Below are 17943 nucleotides of genomic sequence, written 5' to 3'. Positions count from 1 at the left end.
AACGAAAGGACCCGTCTGACCCCCTGGCCCAGAATGCGGGCACTCTCTCTGTCCCACTGCCGGCTCATCGCACACAGGGATTTCCTGGTGAAACTGGACGGGGCTTTCCAAACAGGAAAAACACCAAAAACTCAACAAATACTGACAAGGCGTCTGAATCACACAGGTCACTTTGGCATCAAAGACTTTAAATTAGAAATCAATCACGAAACGTAACTAACGAGCTTGCCTGGAAATTTTAAAGCATATTCATAAATAACTTACGGTCCAGAGAAGAGGTCCAAACAAATTCAGTAGGCATGCAATGAGAAGAGAACTGAGCAAAAATAAATATACTCAATGCTTGTGAGGTGAGACCAAAGGAAATGCAGAGGGTGACATAGTTGCTAACACCATCTATACTAATAAAAGCCTAGGTGGTCGTCACGCCGTCACACCGTGATGCCCTCGCACCGTCACAACCCATCACCAGGAGGCTGTGTGCGCAGTGGGCGCATGGGAGTGGGCGGGGACTTGATGGTTAAGGAGGCGAGGCCCGGCAGCTCCGTGCGGTGAGGCCTGGGGGTCCCTCGGGTCCGCGGCACGGAGGAGGCGGGCCCTAGAGGCTCTGCACTGCAAGGCCTAGGGGTCTGCACCTCTGGCCTACCTCTTTGGGACAATCCATCGAGGAGCCCTGGATGGGTGGGCGGGGCCTACCTCTTTGGGGCAATCGATTGCGGGGCTCCTGCACTGTGAGAGGGCACAGGCCAAGCTGGGGGACTTCCCCCCCCCCCCCCCGCACGAATTTCATGCACCGGGCCTCTAGTCTCTCTCTCTATATCTACACTAATAAAAGAGAAACATGGTAATTGGCGTACAACCGCTACCCTTCCCATTGGCTAATTAGCGAGATATGCAAATTAACCACCAGCCAAGATGGCGGCTAATTTGCATACTGCGGCGGGCAGACAGTGCCAACCGCCAGCTCCCCTCCATCCAGGGCCGGCGGCAGAGGTCCCTGCCCTCATCCGGGCCTCCCGCAGGGAACCCGGGGCTGGCGGGTGGGACCGCCATGTTCTGCACCCGCTCCGACCTCATCCGGGCCTCCCGCGGGGGACCCAGGGCTGGCGGGGGGGGACCGAACCCACTCCACCCTCATCCGGGCCTCCCGCGGGGGACCTGGGGCTGGCGGGTGGGACCGCGGTGTTCGGCACCCGCTCCACCCTCATCCGGGCCTCTTGCAGGGAACCCGGGGCTGGCAGGTGGGACCGCGGTGTTCGGCACCCGCTCCACCCTCATCCGGGCCTCCTGCGGGGGACCTGCGGCTGGCGGGTGGGACCGAACCCGCTCCACCCTCATCTGGGCCTCTCGCAGGGAACCCGGGGCTGGCGGGTGGGACCGCCATGTTCTGCACCCGCTCCGACCTCATCCGGGCCTCCCGCGGGGGACCCAGGGCTGGCGGGTGGGACCGAACCCGCTCCACCCTCATCCGGGCCTCTCGCAGGGAACCCGGGGCTGGCGGGTGGGACCGCGGTGTTCGGCACCCGCTCCGACCTCATCCGGGCCTCCCACGGGGAAGCCAGGGCTGGCGGGTGGGACCGAACCTGCTCTACCCTCATCTGGGCCTCCCGCAGGGAACCGGGGCTGGCGGGTGGGACCAGGGTGTTCGGCACCTGCTCCGCCCTCATCTGGGCCTCCCGCCGGGTCCTGGGGTTGGCGGTGGGGCCGCAGCTATTGGGTACCCAACCGGGTATCCGCTGTGCTACCGGCCGGGCGGCAGCAGTGATCTGCCCGCTGGCGCATCCCATGTGCTACCCAACTCGGGCGGGCAGGTCAGGGGCATGCCTGGCAGCCTCAGTCAGTGCCTGAAGCCCCAGCAGCAGCAGCGGCAGTGGCAATAGCAGTGGCGGCAGTGCCCCCGACCTGCCCGCCCAGGTTTGAGCGGCCCCAAGCGGGCAGTGCTTTCCATCAGCCGATGGTTGGTGAACACTCATGCAGGTGAAATCACCAGCGCCTGCTTTCCCACAGGCCTGAGCCCCTCAGGCCTGTGGGAAAGCAGGCGCCCTGAGCTGGTGATCCCAAAGGCCTGATAGCCGGGCAGTGGAGGCCGTGTTGGGACTGGGGAGTGGTGAGCAGGCAGAACATGGCCCTGATTGGGCCAGTCGCTATGACGCCCACTGTAGCCAGCACACCGCCTGATCAGGGGGCCAGCAGCCAACCTTGCAGCCCCTCCCCCCTGCAGGCCTTCCCCTGATCAGACTCTCCCATCCACATGAAGAGCAGGGTGCTCAGAGCCTGGACCCTTCCTGGCAGCCCCGAGTCCCTGGGGTTAAGAATTCTGATGGCCCTGCCCAGAGAGTAGAGGTGCCTGAGGGGCAGGGACAGGGACCACAGGCCTCCAGGGAGCACCGCAGAGTTGGCAATGAGAGGAGAGGGCCTGTGAAGGGGGAGAAGGTGAAGCCAGTGGACATCAGCCCAGAATCCAGCTCTTCCCCTCCAGAGGCAGCAGGACCTAAACCCCAAACCCCAGCCAAAATTGGAAGAGCCTGGGGGAGCTTCAGGAAACTCTACGAAAAGCTGCACATTGAGAATGAGAGATTTCGTGAGGCCCTGACCCAGACCATGCTGCGGCTGGAGCAGCTCAAGGTGGAGCTGGAGCGCACCATGCAGAGGCAAGAGCACTTTGCAGAGAGGCGGGCCAGAGCAGGCGAGATTTGAGTGCAGGGCCCTGGAGTGCAAGGCCGCTGAGCTGGAAGAGGAGCTGAAGGGCCTGTCCAATCTCCGAGCTGACAACCAGCGCCTCAAGGATGAAAATGTGGCCCTGATCTGCGTCATCAGCAAACTGTCCAAGTGACCCCGGAGGACTTGCCCCTGCACCCGCATTTATACAGCTGCTTTTGCCACATGCACCCCTTCCCTGTGTGAACATGAGTGATAGGGCTGTCGAGGAGCCTCTGAGAAGCCATAACCTTCCTTGAGATCTCCAGGTTAGGAGGGGAGGACAGAGCCCCCAGGAGCCAAGGGGGCCATCTGAGGCCAGGTAGGGGGACCAAGGCTGCAGGCAGGACCAGAAAGGAACTGGGGACCAGGAAGTGCCAAGACCAGTAGCCAGGACCAGAGTGGTCACCCAGAGGTCCCCTCTCACGTGTGCTGCCACCAGTCACCCCTCCAGGCCCTGAGCAGGGATCCTAGAATGTGCCAAGCATCCCGTCGACCTGGGCCAGGTGAGCATGTATATAGGGTCTGTGTGCAATAGGGAGGGATGTCTTCTATTTTTTTGCTGCCCCCTCCCCATCGCTCTCCTGGGCAGGGGGAGAAGGTCTTTTTCAGACATAGCATAGGCACCACAAATTAAAATTGTGGAGTTGCCAAAAAAAAAAAAAAAAAGAGCAGGCCGGCTGGCCAAATACCCCCTCTCTTCCCACCCCCCCAACCCCCCCCGCCAGCCACATCCTTGACCAACCTGCCCCACCACAATAGGCCCACAGCCCCTCCCCGTGGCTATCTGCCCCTGATTGCATCCCCCCACCCCAAGAGGGGGCAGGGCTGGGCGGCCAATGTCCTGCAGCCCCTCCCCAGGTTGGCCCCACCCTTGATCCCCCCACTCCAATAGGGGGCAGGGCTGGCCAGCCAATCTCCTGCAGCCTCTCCCCTTGCCCAGCCCCACCCCAGATTGCCCCCCTACCCCCACCGCAATCAGGGGCAGGGCTGGCTGGCCAACCACCCATGACTCTTCCCCCAGGCCACTGGCCCTGATTGCCACCCCCCAACCCATTTGGGGGGGTGGTTGCCCAACCCACCAACAACAGCCCCTCCCCATGGCCAGCCCCACCCCCAATCGGCCCCCCAATCCCAATCAGGCTGGTGAGGGAGGGGCAGTTGGGAGCAATCAGGCTGGTGGCAGGGGGTAGTTGGGGGCAAACAGGCTGGCAGGGGAGGCAGTTGGGAGTGATCAGGCCAGCAGTTGGGGGTGATCAGGCTGGCAAACAGAGTGGTTAGGGGCAATCAGGCAGGCACGCAGGCAGGTAAGTGGTTAAGAGCCAGCGGTCCTGAGTTGCGAGAGGGATGTCCGGCTGCTGGTAAAGGATCGGGCCTCAACAGGCAGTCTGACATCCCCTAAGGAGTCCCAGATTGGAGAGGGTGCAGGCCAGCTGAGGGGCCCCCCCTCCCCCCAGTGCACGAATTTCGTGCACCGGGCCTCTAGTATATATATAAAAGGCTAATATGCTAAGTATTTATCTGACTGGTAGTGATGATGCACACTGACCACCAGGGGGCAGACGCTCAACACAGGAGCTGCTGAGCTGCAGTGACTTGGCAGTGGTGGTTCTCGGGTGACACACCCCGAAACTAGAGAGGAGGAAGCCCGATTCCTCGTGGGCTCACACAATTCCACTTTTGGCCGTGGGTCATGTTGTTGCTGGGGCACTGTCAGCCCCGAATCCGGTTTACTGCACACTTGCGTTTGTGTTCCACACCCTGTACGACAGCAACTTTGCAGAGTGCCCTCTCGCACTCCGGGACCCCTCAGGGGATGTCAGCTGGTTTCGGCCTGATCCCCACAGGCCAGGCTGAGGGACCCCACCTGCTGGAGGGACCCCACTCACTCCGCAGACACCCTTAGAGCCTTGGCACCACCCCAGGTGCGTCCGGCCAGGGAGGGGCCACGGGAGGTTGGCTCCAGGGTGTGTCCAGCCCATCTCACCCAGTCCTGCCCCACCAGCCATCTTCTAATTAATTTCCTTTCAATGTGCATGAATCTGTGCACCGGGTCACTAGTGTTATATAAATGTCAAAGTTAGAAGAAAGAGGATTAGAAGGGGATTAGCTGAGCAGATGCCTCTAGATGCCAGAAAAGGAAGAACAGAGAAACCTCACAGCAGGATCTAACGAAGTCAAGAGCAAAACTGGCGAAATGACGAGGGTAGCTAATAATTAAGAGGATCAACCAAATGAAATGCTGCTCATTGAAAGTGGACCAGAAAAGTGCGATGCTTCTGAATGACTAGGAAATGGAACCCAAGAATCTAGGTCCAGGGCGAAGTGGGAACCACAGTGGGCAGGGAGCGGCCAGAGGAGAGGCGATGGGTATACCGGCTGCAGGGCTCAGCTCTGCCCGGGACTCCCAGGGACCCTGGGAGAATCGCTTTCCACCTTTGGGCCTCAGATTTCCCACCTGCAGAATGGGAGGGTGGGATCCAATGACCTCCAAGCTCTCTCCCAGCCCTGGCTGTCTGGAAATCTTGTATTCCAATAGGGGGAGGGAGGGAATTACGATTCCTTGGGGCAGCGTTGACTACAAATCTCTCATCAGATCTAACGTGCTCGCCTCCCGCCTCATCTCCTTGTCCCCTGGGCACCCTGGTTTGCTTGCATTTCTAGGGAGAGCGGCTACAGTGTTTGGACAGGTTCAAGCCTCGGACTGACTGGCGGCAAAGCCACATACATGTCCCAGCTTGGAGGGCAAAGCCCTCCCAGCACAATTAGAGCCAAAAGGCTATGGTTGTAAGCTTGACCTTATAGACCAACCCTGCAGTCCTAGGTAACTGAGGGCTGTCGGCTGCAGGGGGGTGAAGCAAGTGCTGCCAAAACAAGGCTTGAGAGAGTTCAGAGAATGGCAACAACAGGAAAGAAGCAGATTTGAAATTCGCAGGAACATTGTAAACATCTTGCCCTTGCTTTGCTTTGTGTGATCTGACTATAAAACAGCGGTTCTCAACCTGTGGGTCGCGACCCCTTTGGCGGTCGAACGACCCTTTCACAGGGGCCGCCTAAGGCCATCCTGCATATCAGATATTTACATGACGATTCATAACAGTAGCAACATGACAGTTATGAAGTAGCAACGAAAATAATTTTATGGTTGGGTCACAACATGAGGAACTGTATTTAAAGGGCCAGAAGGTTGAGAACCGCTGCGTATAAAATAAAGCTCCGGCTTACAGGCCGTGTCACTGTTCCCTCATCCAGGCACCGTGATCCACCTGGTCCCAACTGTATTCTCTTGTCTGTCTTCTTTCATCCTTCACCGCCCTCCTCGGGTTCACCCCTGGCCGTGCTGGACACGGCTCACATTTCCTCTCGTTCTTCCTGCACCAGGGCTTGGGCTGGTCCCCACCCCTAGGACACTTTCCCCTCCTCTTCCCGTCGTCTCTAGAAAGACCTTGCGGCCCCCAGATGGAGTCAGAGTTCCCAGACCACAGTCTTATTGTCGTCAAAGTTAATTATAGCAGAGAGCGTAGAGAAGTGCCCGGCCTGTCTTACTCGCCAGTGTCCCCTGTGGTGGCGGTGTCTGGTCCTTATCTGGGCAACACTGCCCATTCGAACAGGCCCAGCGCCTTGGCCCACCTGGGTATCGCCGCCCCCACCCACCGGCCTGGCCCACGGACCGCTGGCTGCCCTGGCGCCAGCCCCTTATTTACCTGCCCTGACCCCAGCGACTCAGCTCCAGGCAGCAAAGCCTTCTCCTGCCAGAGCCGTCACAGCTCCCGCTCCAGGCGCGGGCAGCCTGCGGACGGCTTCATTTAGAAGCATCTCCGAAGGAATCCCGCGCTCCACGGCTCTCGTGCTTTCACCCGGGGGAGCCACAGGGCCGTGACCACACACAGCGTGAGACCTGACTAGTAATTAGGATCCTCATCTCATCGCTGGCGGAGCTGCCGGTTCGGAGGAGAGCGAGCACATGGGACCGGGGCCCATGTTCCCGGCAGGGACTTCCACGCGACTCGTGTCATCGGCATTTAACATGGGGGCGGAGTGTCGCCGCGGAGACCGGGGCCCAGAGCCCCCGCTCTGGGTTCACCCTGTGTGACCTGGGACGTGGCCCTGCCGTCTGGGGGCCCGTTCCCCCATCTGCACGATGGAGACACACCTGGATGCTCCTGTGAAAGAAATGCCCGGCCCCGGCAGGTCCCAGGCCTGTGGCCCTGACGTTGCTGTTGACAGGGGCCCTGCTGCTTCGCCTCTGAGGGCTGAGCCCCCTCTCCGTGGGCATCAGGGATTCCCCGGGACAGAAAAGACTCACCCCGCACGGGGGTGAGCTCTGGCTTCAGTCAGCTTTAGGAGATCCCAGCAGCACCAAATCAGCACCCACCCACCCACCCTCCACCCAGCATGAGCCGTACCCATCGCCTCACCCGGCTCCCGGTGGCTCCCGGGCTGTGGCCACACCCCTCCGGTCTCTGCCTCCATCTTCACACGGCCTCCCCCCTGCGTCTGCATCTTTGTCTCTTACAAGGGTGCTCATCAGGGTGCCCCTCAGAACAATGAGAATGTTCTCGTCTCTACATCCTTCATTACGTCTTCAAGGGCCCCTTTTCCAAATAAGGTCACAGTCACAGGTCCTGGGGGTTAAGACACAGACACCCCCTCCAGGGTCACCATTCAGCCCTCTACCAGGGCCGCGGAGTGCGGAGACCGCAGACCTGTGGACCGAGGAGCTTCCTGTTGAGTCATCAGTGCCTGGCCACCAGGGACCAGGCTGTTGCCGCTCCGAGCGCTACGGAAGGCCCTGGACCCGGGAGTCCCCGCCGGCTGGGCATGCGAAGCAGGCAGGGTGCCCGCGAGGCCCCCAGAGACCGGACGTGCCAGCCGCACGGAGCACCTCCAGCTGCCTTCTGGGAAATCATGTCACGGTGTCAAAATCAAGCCGTCCCTTGCCAGAGGCGACACCGCGGTGCGCAGGGGCCTCTGTTTCTGGCTATTCTCTCTGCTCAATAACCTTTCTGAGGCCACGTGGGAATTTCTCTGAAACTGGAGATTAAGCTGAAGACAAGATCATGGTTCCATCAAATGCCTTGAACGCCGGGTGCTGAGCCCTGGGTCGGGTGGGCATCAGGTGACGGGTTACCAGAGCACAGAGCCAAGAAATCTGAGACCTGCGGCTGGGGCCCCGACGGCTCCGGAAACACCGCCACCGAGGGTCCGTGGACCTCCGAGTTAGGACTTGGGGGTATTTTTCTTCCCCGAGGAGAGAGTCCATGGCTTTCTGTAGAGTCTCTAAAGGGGGTGTAGAGATTGGGGGATGGTGCTATAACAGAGCTTGTCTGCCTCTGATTCCCTGTGGAGCCAACCCTAGGCCAAACCCTCTCTGGGCCTCAGTTTCCCCATCTGTAAAATGGGGAGTGGCCAAGTTGGATTCCACTGGGCCCGTGTGCACCCTGATGTTCCCTCTCTCCCCTGACGGTGAGCCCGGCCCCAGACCTGAGGCCAGGACCTGGGTATGGGTCTCGTTGGCCCTAAGCAGTGCCCAGACCTGGGGGGGGGGGGGGGCGGCAGTGACAGTGTCCTGGAGGCAGGCAGGGGTGTGGCCCCCAGGAACCACTGGGCCTGGTCCCTGCCTGCAGGAAGCCGCCTGGGCACGGGCTCCGATAGGGTCACAACTCTCCCAGGGTGAGATGCCCAACCTCTTGCTCCCTGAAGGGGCCGGATTTCGGGCACCGAGCACGGAGGCCTTTCCTGAGAGCTCCCCGTCCGCTCCCTGGTCTTTGGTTCTCCGACTGTTGCCCCGAAAGCTGCCTGCAGCCCCGTGGGCCGGCTGACCCCTGGGGGCGGGGGTGCCCACCCCGGCCTGGATTCTTGACCAGGGCCTGGGGCTTGGGTCCTGCTTTACCGGGAAGTCACGGCAGAGCAAACCCAGAGGGAACCCGCCTGCCGGCCCTTCACCTCGGCCGCCTGGTAAACCCGGCTCTGATGGGCCCCCAGGCCAGCGCCACGCTGCCCCCCAGCCCCTGCTCACCCTCCAGCCCGAAGTGCCCCCTGAGTGTCTGCCCCAGAGAGGCCCCAGCCTGGGAGGCTGACTTTCTGTTCTCCCCGCACCCCCACCTCAGCGTGGTTCCTTCCAGATTCAAGCTCGGGGAGGGGAGGGGTCCCTCCCGTTTGACCCTGAATAAATGCAGGAGGGAGAGGAAAAGGCAAACAAACAGGCGAGCCTGCACCCTTCTCCCTGGCCTCCCTCAGGCTCCCCACAGGAGACCCCGTTCCAGGGGTGTCCTCCCACCTGGAGGCGATGGGACATGTGCAGGACACGGGGGGGCGGGGGCCTCCCCGGCCACCAGGCCCTGGGAAGGGGCTCGGCTGAAATGCGATCGATCGCACCACATTGAACTGTGGGGCCCCGGCTCCTGGATCTGTCTCCCTCCCGTGGGCCTGAGGGGCGGGTGACAGGCCCTGGACTCTGGTTCTGGTGCTGCTGTGGGGGCCCGGGACTCACCGCCTCCAGCCCCAGGGGAGTGAGTGCCAGGAGGCCCCGGGAGAGGATGGCTCGTTGGGGTTAACGGTGGGGACGCTGCTGGGAAGGATGCGCTGGCTATTGGGCCCCGCGGAGTGACTCCAGCCGTCACCACGCGGCACCTGTGAAGCACCCATCACGCTGTAGTGACTGCACAGAGGGAAAGCCCTGCCTCTGTCCCCTGGCCCGTCACCCCCCCCCCCCCCCCCCCGCCAAGCCAGGACCCTCCCGGCTCTCCCCCCTCACGCTGCACCTCTGCTATTCTATTATTTCTCTAAGATGAAGCCCGGGGCAGGCAGGTGAGGGAAGCGGGGAGGGGAGCACGGGGCGAGCCCCCAAGCCTCTATGCCCGCCGACCTGCCCTCCCCTCCATCCGCAGGTGGGCCGGCACCTCGACACCTTCCCCAGCGAGGCCGACCGCCAGAGAGCGTTCAAAGCCCAGCAGGAAGAGTACGCCGTGCGCTGCGGGACCCTGCGGATGGGCAACTACACCCACCCCTGAGGCCGCCTCCGCACGTGGAACATTCCGGAAGCCCCCCCCCCCCCCCGTCCTGCCCCCACTCCTGTGTTTACGTGGGTTCTGCTGCTGCAAGGACCTCAGGGTCAGGAGTTCCATTAGTTATTTTTGCTAAGAGCCCCCCTCTTTAGTTAGGCAACACTAGCTCACCTTCGCCCAGCGCCCCTCGACCTGGGGACTCCCCGTCCTCTGGCGGCCGCCCGCCCTCTCTCAAGCCCTCACCCGACGGCATAAACCCAAGTACAAGGCAGACGCTCCCTCCAGGCCGGAGTCTGGAGGCTGTGCCCGCAGCAGGGACACCGCGGGAGTTTCCTGCGGAATTCCTGCCCAGAACGCGCTTGTTTAGCTGCAAACACGAGTTTTAGTTGCTCTTTCTGGGGTGCCTGACGCCCCACCACGCTGCGGCAGGAAGACCCCGCTCACTCCTCGGGGCCTGCTCCCCCCTCCGGGGGCTTCTCCCCCAAGACTGACCTGGAAGCCGCGCGGCTGGAGGGCACAGGTGAAGGAATTCTCAGCCCAACCCCCCACCTCCCCCGGCAGCTCTTGCCTCCATCTCTGGGCCTGTTCCCCGGCTCTTCCCCACAGACGATATCCTGACCTGTTTTAAATTAAAACGCTGCTGTCATCCTCCTCCTCCTGTGTCTTTATCTGAAAACCGGCGCAGTTATAACGGTGCGAGGAGCAGCCTCAGACGCTCCGACGCTGCTGTGACCGCGTGGAGACCCTCCGAGGCCGTGAGCCCCCCGGGCCTCCCACGGCACCTGCACGGAGCCGCCTCCCGGCCTCCAAAGCCCACTTCTGGCCTGAGGACTCCTCCCCGAACGCCAGGCTCATGTATCCGACCTGGTTGCCTCTCCCGTCGGATACTCGTCTCAAACCAGCACAGCCGGACAGACCCCTTGACGTTCCCGCCAGCCTTGCTCTCCCTCCGTTCCCCCATCTCGTGAACGGGACCACCGTGGAAGCCAAATGTGTCCCTCACCTCTGACACCCGACCCATCACGAGCCCGAGTCACTTCCAAGACCCTCCTGGCCCGCCCCCTGCTCTCGGGGCCCCTCTTCTCTGGGCAACCAGCTCCCGCTCCCCCTCACCCCACCGCCAGGGAGCAGCCCTCAGCACTCGGTGGCTTCCCTCCACCCGAAGTGAGACCCCACTCCCGCCCAGGCTGGGAGGGACCCCAGGTGAGACGGCTGGCCAGCCCTCTGGCTCCAGCCCCGGCCCACAGTTGGCGGCCGCTCACTCCCCCTGCCTGAGGTTTCCTGCGTGCCTTTCCCTCTATCGGGACACCTGGGCCACAGGTGGTGCCCTGCCCACCCCTACTTGTCAGGCAGACCCTAGCTCCAAAGTCAGACCCCTCCTCCAAAGGCCTGCCCCGAACCGGCTCCTGCTTTATTGTCCGCACACAGTGACCCTGTGTGGGCCTGACTTCTCAGAAGGGAAGTGGCATGGGGCCAGGAGCCTCGGGTCCAGGGCCCGCAGCCAGGGGCCCGCCCTGGGGAGGGGCCCACCGTGGGAAGTGCCCCGAGATATCTGCGGGAGGACCCTCAGCGTGAATGTTCCCGGTGACTCACGCCCCCTACAGGCCGGGCCTGGCAGAGACAAGCCCAGCAGGTGATTAGGGATCTGGGTGAGTTCCCCTGCAGCCGCCCCCTCTCGCAGGCGCAGCTGTGTTAGAAGCCGATTCCACAAAAAAGCCACACACACTAACCCCTCAGGACTCGGGCTCAGCCAGGGCCATCCCGGACCCCACCCCGTCCCAAGGGCCTGAAATCCTCCTGCCGCCACAGTAGCCGGAGAAAAACACGCCCCTCCTCTCGGCTAAAGCGCCCAAAGCCTTCCCACTCCCGGGAGCAGGCCTGCCCCTGAGCCCAGGTGAGAAGCCCAGCTCCACCCCGTCATTCCTGTGTGACCTTCAGCAAGTGTCCCGACCTCTCTGTGCCTCACCTGAGACAAAGCCCCCACGCAGGACAGGACATCCGCTCAAGCCACATCGGACAACAACTGCATTAAAGAGGGCGGCTGGCAGATTGGCCCGGGGTCCTACGTACACGGAGTCACCACTCTCTTATCAATAAAGCGCCATGAAGGGGCCGCCGGCCCTGTGACGCTGGAGGGCGAGGAGAGCAGGAGGTTCCGGGAACAGCCGTGGCGTCAGGTGCTCAAGAGGGGAAAGGTGTGTTTACCCAGCACACCCCTGTGCTCTGAACCCTCGTGCGAAGGGCGAGGGGCACGTTAGGACACAGAAGTCCCTGAAACTAGGCTCTGCCCACCGAAGGGCAGGCCCACTTGCTACAAGGGAGGTGCCCAGGGCGGGTGCCCCCCCCACCCCCCCCACCCCCAGGCTTGCTGGGCCAAGAGGAACGTGTGGACTTGGCCCGAAAAGGCTGCGGGGACATCTCTCCTGTACCTGATCTCACGTCTCGCCCCGCAGGCAGGCAGGCAGGCAGCGCTGTGGGACTTGCTGGGGCTGTGAGGGGGGGCCCTGGGCAGCGCCCTCTGTCCTCTCCCGGATCCCGGCTCTGGGTGCGCCCCGCCTGGGCCCAAGCGGCTCTCCTTCGAGGGCCCCTCAGCTCCTTGTCCTACAGCGCCACCCGCTGGCAGGCCCGAGCCCACGGCCGCCAGGCACCTGGCCCTTCCCTCCCGCCTCGCCCCTCCCCCCGCGTGGCTCTTCTCTCATTAATTATTTGCACCTGCACAAAGCCCCAGGTCGGATTCCATCTCACTCCACCTTCTCATGTGTCCTGTCGCCTCTGCAGCAGCCGGTCCTCACTGGCGCTGACCAGGCCGAGGGATCCCCCACACACAACTGGGGTCCCTCTGCTGGCGTGGCCGGGAGTCTTCTGTTGGCGTCCCTGCGTCGCCCTCCCCCTTCTCAGATGGAAGAGAGAGGTGGACGGAGGAGAGTTTGGTCAGCAAGTTAGGCCACTCACCGTCCCAGGCCAGTGACCGCCATCCTGTATGTCCCGGAGCCCGCCCCTCGGACTATTTCTCAAAGATGGGCGGTCACGGGGAGAGCCCAGCCTCGTTCTCCATCCCGAGTGCCCAGTCCCACTGCCGCCAGCGCCGTGTGGGGACGGCCGGCACCGGCGGTGTGGCATGCACCTGTTTTTGCTCATTTCCCTGCTGATTGGCATTTGCGGACATTTTACCTCCTGGTTGGGTTTCCTGGCAACAGGCCATCAGAGATGTAACCAAACAAAGAGGCCCGTGTGGACTGTCCCTGTGAGCTGGGGGGCCCGGTGGAGGGGGCTGGTCTGGACCTTCACGTGGTCGGCCTGAAATTCTTGGAAGTCCCCTCTGCAGCGGGAGGGAGGTGGTGCCCACGCTGGTGCGCGGGCAGGAGGGGCAGCAAGGGCCTTGCGGGGAGCCTTGGGGCACGGGACTTGGGGAGACGTGCAGTCCCGAGAGAGGAAGACCCTGCAGGTGCTTCGCAGCCCACGGGGGCGGAGCAGACCTCTTGGCTGGAGGTCAACTTTCTTTTCATGCCGAACCCCCCACTGACTCCCGTCTATTTCCAGGTCTTTCTACCAAAGCCCAAACCTCATTCATTCTCTCACTGCCTCTCTCTCATAAAACCAGATAATTAATAATTTTCTTGGTAAGAAGAAAGCGAGGGGGCGGGGTCTGGAATCTGGCTGCTGTGCAGGGTTTTAGCAGCAATGGTAGCAAAGAACCAGACAGGCAGTTCCTGCGACTGGCCGGGCCTGGAGAGAAAGCACTGCTCATGGGCCGAGGAGCCAAGGCCAGTTCCGGGCGTCCCCGAACGCGACAGAGAGGGCCTGGCGTTTTGGTCCACCCATCCCAGCTCCCCAACCGGTGCTGGTCTGGAGACCACAGATTCGGGGGGTTCAGAGGAAGCACGTCTCCTTGGCAGCAGGCGGACCAGCAGCTCGGGGGTCACGGTGGGCCTGCATCCAGCCAGCCCAGCCTGCGCTTCCCATCACACGCCTTCTCCTGCGTTTTCCTCCTGGAGCCAAACCGCCCTTTTGCTTCCTTTCTCTTTACTCTGAAAACCTTTGATGCTTGAACTCATTAAAAGAATGTAAACAAGCCCAGCCAGCGTGGCTCAGGGGCTGAGCGTCCACCTATGAACGAGGAGGTCACGGTTCAATTCCTGGTCAGGGCACAGGCCCGGGCGGCAGGCTTGATCCCCAGTGCAGGGGGGTAGGAGGCAGCCGATCCATGACTCTCTCTCATCACTGATGTTTCTATCTCTCCCTCCCTCTCACTTCCTCTCTGAAATCAGTAAAAGTGTATTTTTTTAAAAAAATAATTAAAACAAAAACTAGGTTGGCTCTTTACCCAGGTGACCTGTACGCTTGAGTCCACAGATGGGAAGCAATCTATGCGGGGACTTAGATGGATGGGCGCCGGGTTCCCTGGGAGCTCCATTCTGACACTGCCAGCATCCAGCCTGCGCACCGTGTGTGCGTGTGTGTGTGCGTGTGCGTGTGCGTGTGCGTGGGGGGGGGGCAGCCTGCGTGCGTGAGAGGGAGGGAGGAGGGCGGGAGGAAAAGAATAGCCTCTCTCTGGTTTCAGGAGCTCCATGGGGTTTGGGGCCAAACCAACAAAAATGATTGAGAACAGCATGACCTTGAAGCCCACAAATCCTCCAAAGCCTCGTCCCACCCATCTGTTTGCAGAAAGCGATACCGCACCCAGGCCTGGCCTGCATCACCCACCCGGCCCCGCTCCTTGAGGAAAACTGGTTTTGGTTGGAAGGGCCTGGGCAAAGGGGGAGCTGACCTCTGGGGGGTGTGGTGGGGCGGGGGACGGCTAGGGAGGCCCGCCTGGGCGCTCCCACCTGCCAGGGAGCAGGCCCTGCTGTGCCAGTGTGTACTAGGACAGCAGGCCCCCCTGAGTCCTCACAGGGAGCAGGCGATGACTGAGGCTCAGAAAGTGTTTTCGGGGGGTCCCACAGCAGGGCTGGGACGGTGGCGAGGCAGGTAAGCCCTTGCCTAAGGCACAGAGTTGACGGGGTTGCTCCAAAATTCAGGAACCAAGACAAACAATATATTTTGTCAGTCGAAGTTTTAAAATCCCTGAAGGGCAAAACAGGAACCATTTCAATAAAGACCTGGGCGGCTCACCCCACCTGAGCCTCAGGCCCGGCTTCTGAGCCAGGTCCGCTCCAGGTCCGGCTGACGCTGGAATCAACACCCACCCAGGAGGTACCGGCCTCTGGCCGCAGCTGCTCAGAGCGGGGAAGGGTGGCATTCAAGCCACAGGTCATTCCTGGGCAGAGGACACCAGGGTCCTTCCCAGAGCCTGTGGCACAGCTCCCCGCGTGGCTCCGGAAGGTGAGCAAAGCAACCTGGCCCTGCTCCAGGCTGAGCAGCACCTCTGGGGAGGGAGGTGGGGCTGGGAGGAAGGAAGCCGGTAAGAACCCCGGCTCCCAGGCCCATTCCTGACCCACAGCCAAACCCAGGCCAAGAGCCCAGGTGCAGAGATGTGATTCTGCAGCCAGGCTGCCTCCTGCACGCCCGTGGCCCTCACTACCGACCCCTGGCATTAACATCTGTGTCCTCAGGAAAGGCAGGGGTCGGGGCCAGAGGGACGGCTGTGGAGAGTGGACAGGTCCCCTGGGCAGCGCCCTCCCTGCCCGGGGGAAGGGCCGCTGCTCCCTCTGTGGGCGTGTCTGGGGGGAGGGGGGCCCTCTAGGGCTTCAGGTCCATGAGAAGCTGAAGGTTTAAAAGCCATCTCAAAGGATGGCGGGCATGGACTGGGACTTGAAGCTAGAGGCTCAAAGAGGAAGGGGAGGGGGAGAAGGGCTGAGCATCCTGAAGAGGGGCCTGGGCGCTGGCTGCCAGTTCTGGGCCCTTGGCTCAGCCCCAGTGTCCGGGCAGCCTGTCCTGGAGATGCCCTGTCACCCTGGTTCCCTTCCCTTCCCTGGGCTTCCTCCCGGGAGGTGCGGGAGGTGTGGGGCCAGCCAGGGGCAGGGCCTGAGGCTGGGGAGGGGCGAGGCCGCCTCCTGCCAGGTAAACCGCTCTGAGAGGCAGGGGGAACTTACCCCGGTTCACACCCAGCCCTGAGGACCTCGGAGCCCTCACAGCCCCGGGAACACCAGGCTCCTCTCTCAAAGGCAGGAGGGGCCACCCACCCCGGACCCCCTGGCCTCTCAGCGGAACCAGGGCCAGACCCGGGCAGGCTGAGGGGCTTGAGGGCCCGGGCGATGGAGAGGAGGAAGGAGGAGGTGGGCGTGGAGCTGGGATGCCAACCAGGAATAGATGATGTTCGTGAGAGGGCGGACCCTCCGGTAAATTCCACAGGAAACCGCCGCGGAAGGTTGCATCTTATAAAGAGGCGACCACTCAGCACCAACGTGTCCCAACAGCCCGTTACATGCCCCTGGGCTCCGAGAAGCTCCAAGGAGCGGGAGGAGCGGGAGGGCTGCCGGGGTCCGGGTTCACGAGCGTCGTCTTCACCGCCCATACCCTCACCTGCCCCCGTCCCCGCCCCGCAGCATCCCTGAGCCCCCGCAGGGCCCCCGGCCGCCCGCCGCGGCTTCCTTTCGCTGGGCCCGGGATCTAACGCTCGCCGACAGCCGGCGGGCAGGGCGGGCGCTCGACCGACCGTCTGCGGGAACTGGACGAGGGCTTTGTGCACGCGGCGGTGGCGGCCTCTCACAGGCCCAGGAGGGGAGCCCCGCTGACCCACTCGGGCGTCCGGGGGAGATGCAGAGGTGGGGTGACAGAGTGGAGAGGGGCGCGGGGTCCAGAGGCGCCGCAGCAGGACGGGGCCCAGGCGGGGGGCTGGCCCGGGAGGGCCCCGAGACTACAGCCCCTTCTCCTTCCAGCGCGCTCGGCCCCGCGGGAGGCGCCAGGGCGGGGGCCCGTCCGCTCCGGCCCCTCGGCGCCCGCCCCCGCCTCCCCGACAGCTTGCAGCCGAGCCGGATCGCCGTCCCCGGGGAGCCCGTCCTCGGCCGGCGGCCGGGCCGCTTCCAATCTGCCGGCGGGCGCGGGGCGGGCGCGGGGAGGGCGAGGCCCGCCGACCCTGCCCGAGGGGAAGAAAGTTCCTGCGGCCGGTGGGGGGCTTCCCTGGGCTGGGTCTCGGGCGCGGGGAGAGGCGGGCGGCCCGCCTTCCGCCGCGGCCTCCGGCGCCGAGCCGGACGCGGGGCCCGTGGGGAGGGAGCAGGGGCGCGCGGACCCACCTCGGAGACCCTGCTGCGGGCCCGCGGGCGAGGCCCCTCCGGCCTTTGACCGCAGACCCGGCCCCGACCCCGCGGGCCGCGAGGAAAGGCCCGGACGCGCTTCAGACCCGCCCACCGCGCCGGGCCGCACCCGAGGCGGACCCCGAAGGGCAAAGGCGCGGAGGGGCGGGGAGGGCGAGAGGGCGCGGGATCCACAGTGAAAAGGCCGCGTTGCCAGCGCCGCCCGGGAAATAGGAAGCCGTTGGCAGCGTCTACGCTCGCCCTCCGAGGCCCTTGCGCTCCCGGATCAAAGCACAGACACGCGGACCTGGGGCCGGGCCGCAGCCGGTCACCGGCTGGATGGGTCCCTGCCGCCTCCCTCGGGCCTCCCGGGTTCCTAGGGGTCCCCGGCGTCCCAGACACGACCTTCCGCACTCTCCACCCTCGGCCCCCAGCGAAGCCACCTTCCCGGCCCTTCCTGGGGCGACGCCAGCTCTCCCCACCCGCCAGGCCGCAGGGCTCCGAGCGGCAGAGAAAGGGCTGCAAAGCGCCCCACGCGAAAGCCCTGGAACCCACGGGAACGCCCCCAGGACAGGGCTCCCCCGCCGGGGTTGGCCCCTCTCCGTGGCCGGAGGAAGAAGGACCGCGGAGGGGCCAAGGAAAAGGATCTAGGACAGCCCCGGGGGCGAATCGCTTGAATAACTGCCGGGAAGGGTCGAGGGAAACTTAAAAAACTCCCATCCCCAGCCTCCGCGGCGCAGCGGCTCGGGCTCGGACCCCTCCCCGCCAGCCCGCCCCCCTCGGCTAATCACCCCCATTAGGGGCCTCATCACCGGCCTAATGAAAGCAAACCGTGTGGAAATGGCCGGTAAACAGTTGGGTCTGTGCGGTAATTAATTCAGTGTCTCTTTTAATCAAACTGAAAGGGAATCGGGCCGCGACTCGCGGCGCTGTGACATCACCCCCAAAATCGTCCAGAGCCAATCAGCGACGTCACTCCGGGGACACGTGGGCTAGTCCCCTTTAAAACACACACTCACACACTCACACACACACTCACACACACTCACACTCACACTCACAACATA

The 17943-nt window shown here is 63.2% G+C and overlaps 1 protein-coding gene across 2 annotated transcripts in view; it reads left to right on the top strand.

Moving 5' to 3' along the window:
- CFAP77 (cilia and flagella associated protein 77) overlaps positions 1 to 10334 on the top strand; it is an 87555-nt gene extending 77221 nt beyond the window's left edge. For both annotated transcript variants that reach the window (XM_070430006.1, XM_070430008.1), the window contains one exon: positions 9588 to 10334. In XM_070430006.1, coding sequence (XP_070286107.1) covers positions 9588 to 9710 — 123 coding nt within the window. In that variant the 3' untranslated portion in view covers positions 9711 to 10334. The remainder of the gene's footprint in view (positions 1 to 9587) is intronic.
- The last annotated feature ends 7609 nt before the right edge of the window (positions 10335 to 17943 follow it).

This window comes from Myotis yumanensis, unplaced genomic scaffold (assembly GCF_028538775.1).
Source record: "Myotis yumanensis isolate MYYU_CA2020_CCGP unplaced genomic scaffold, mMyoYum1.0.hap1 SCAF_12, whole genome shotgun sequence".
Classification (NCBI taxonomy): Eukaryota; Metazoa; Chordata; class Mammalia; order Chiroptera; family Vespertilionidae; genus Myotis; species Myotis yumanensis.
This window is presented reverse-complemented; position numbering and strand designations above follow the sequence as displayed.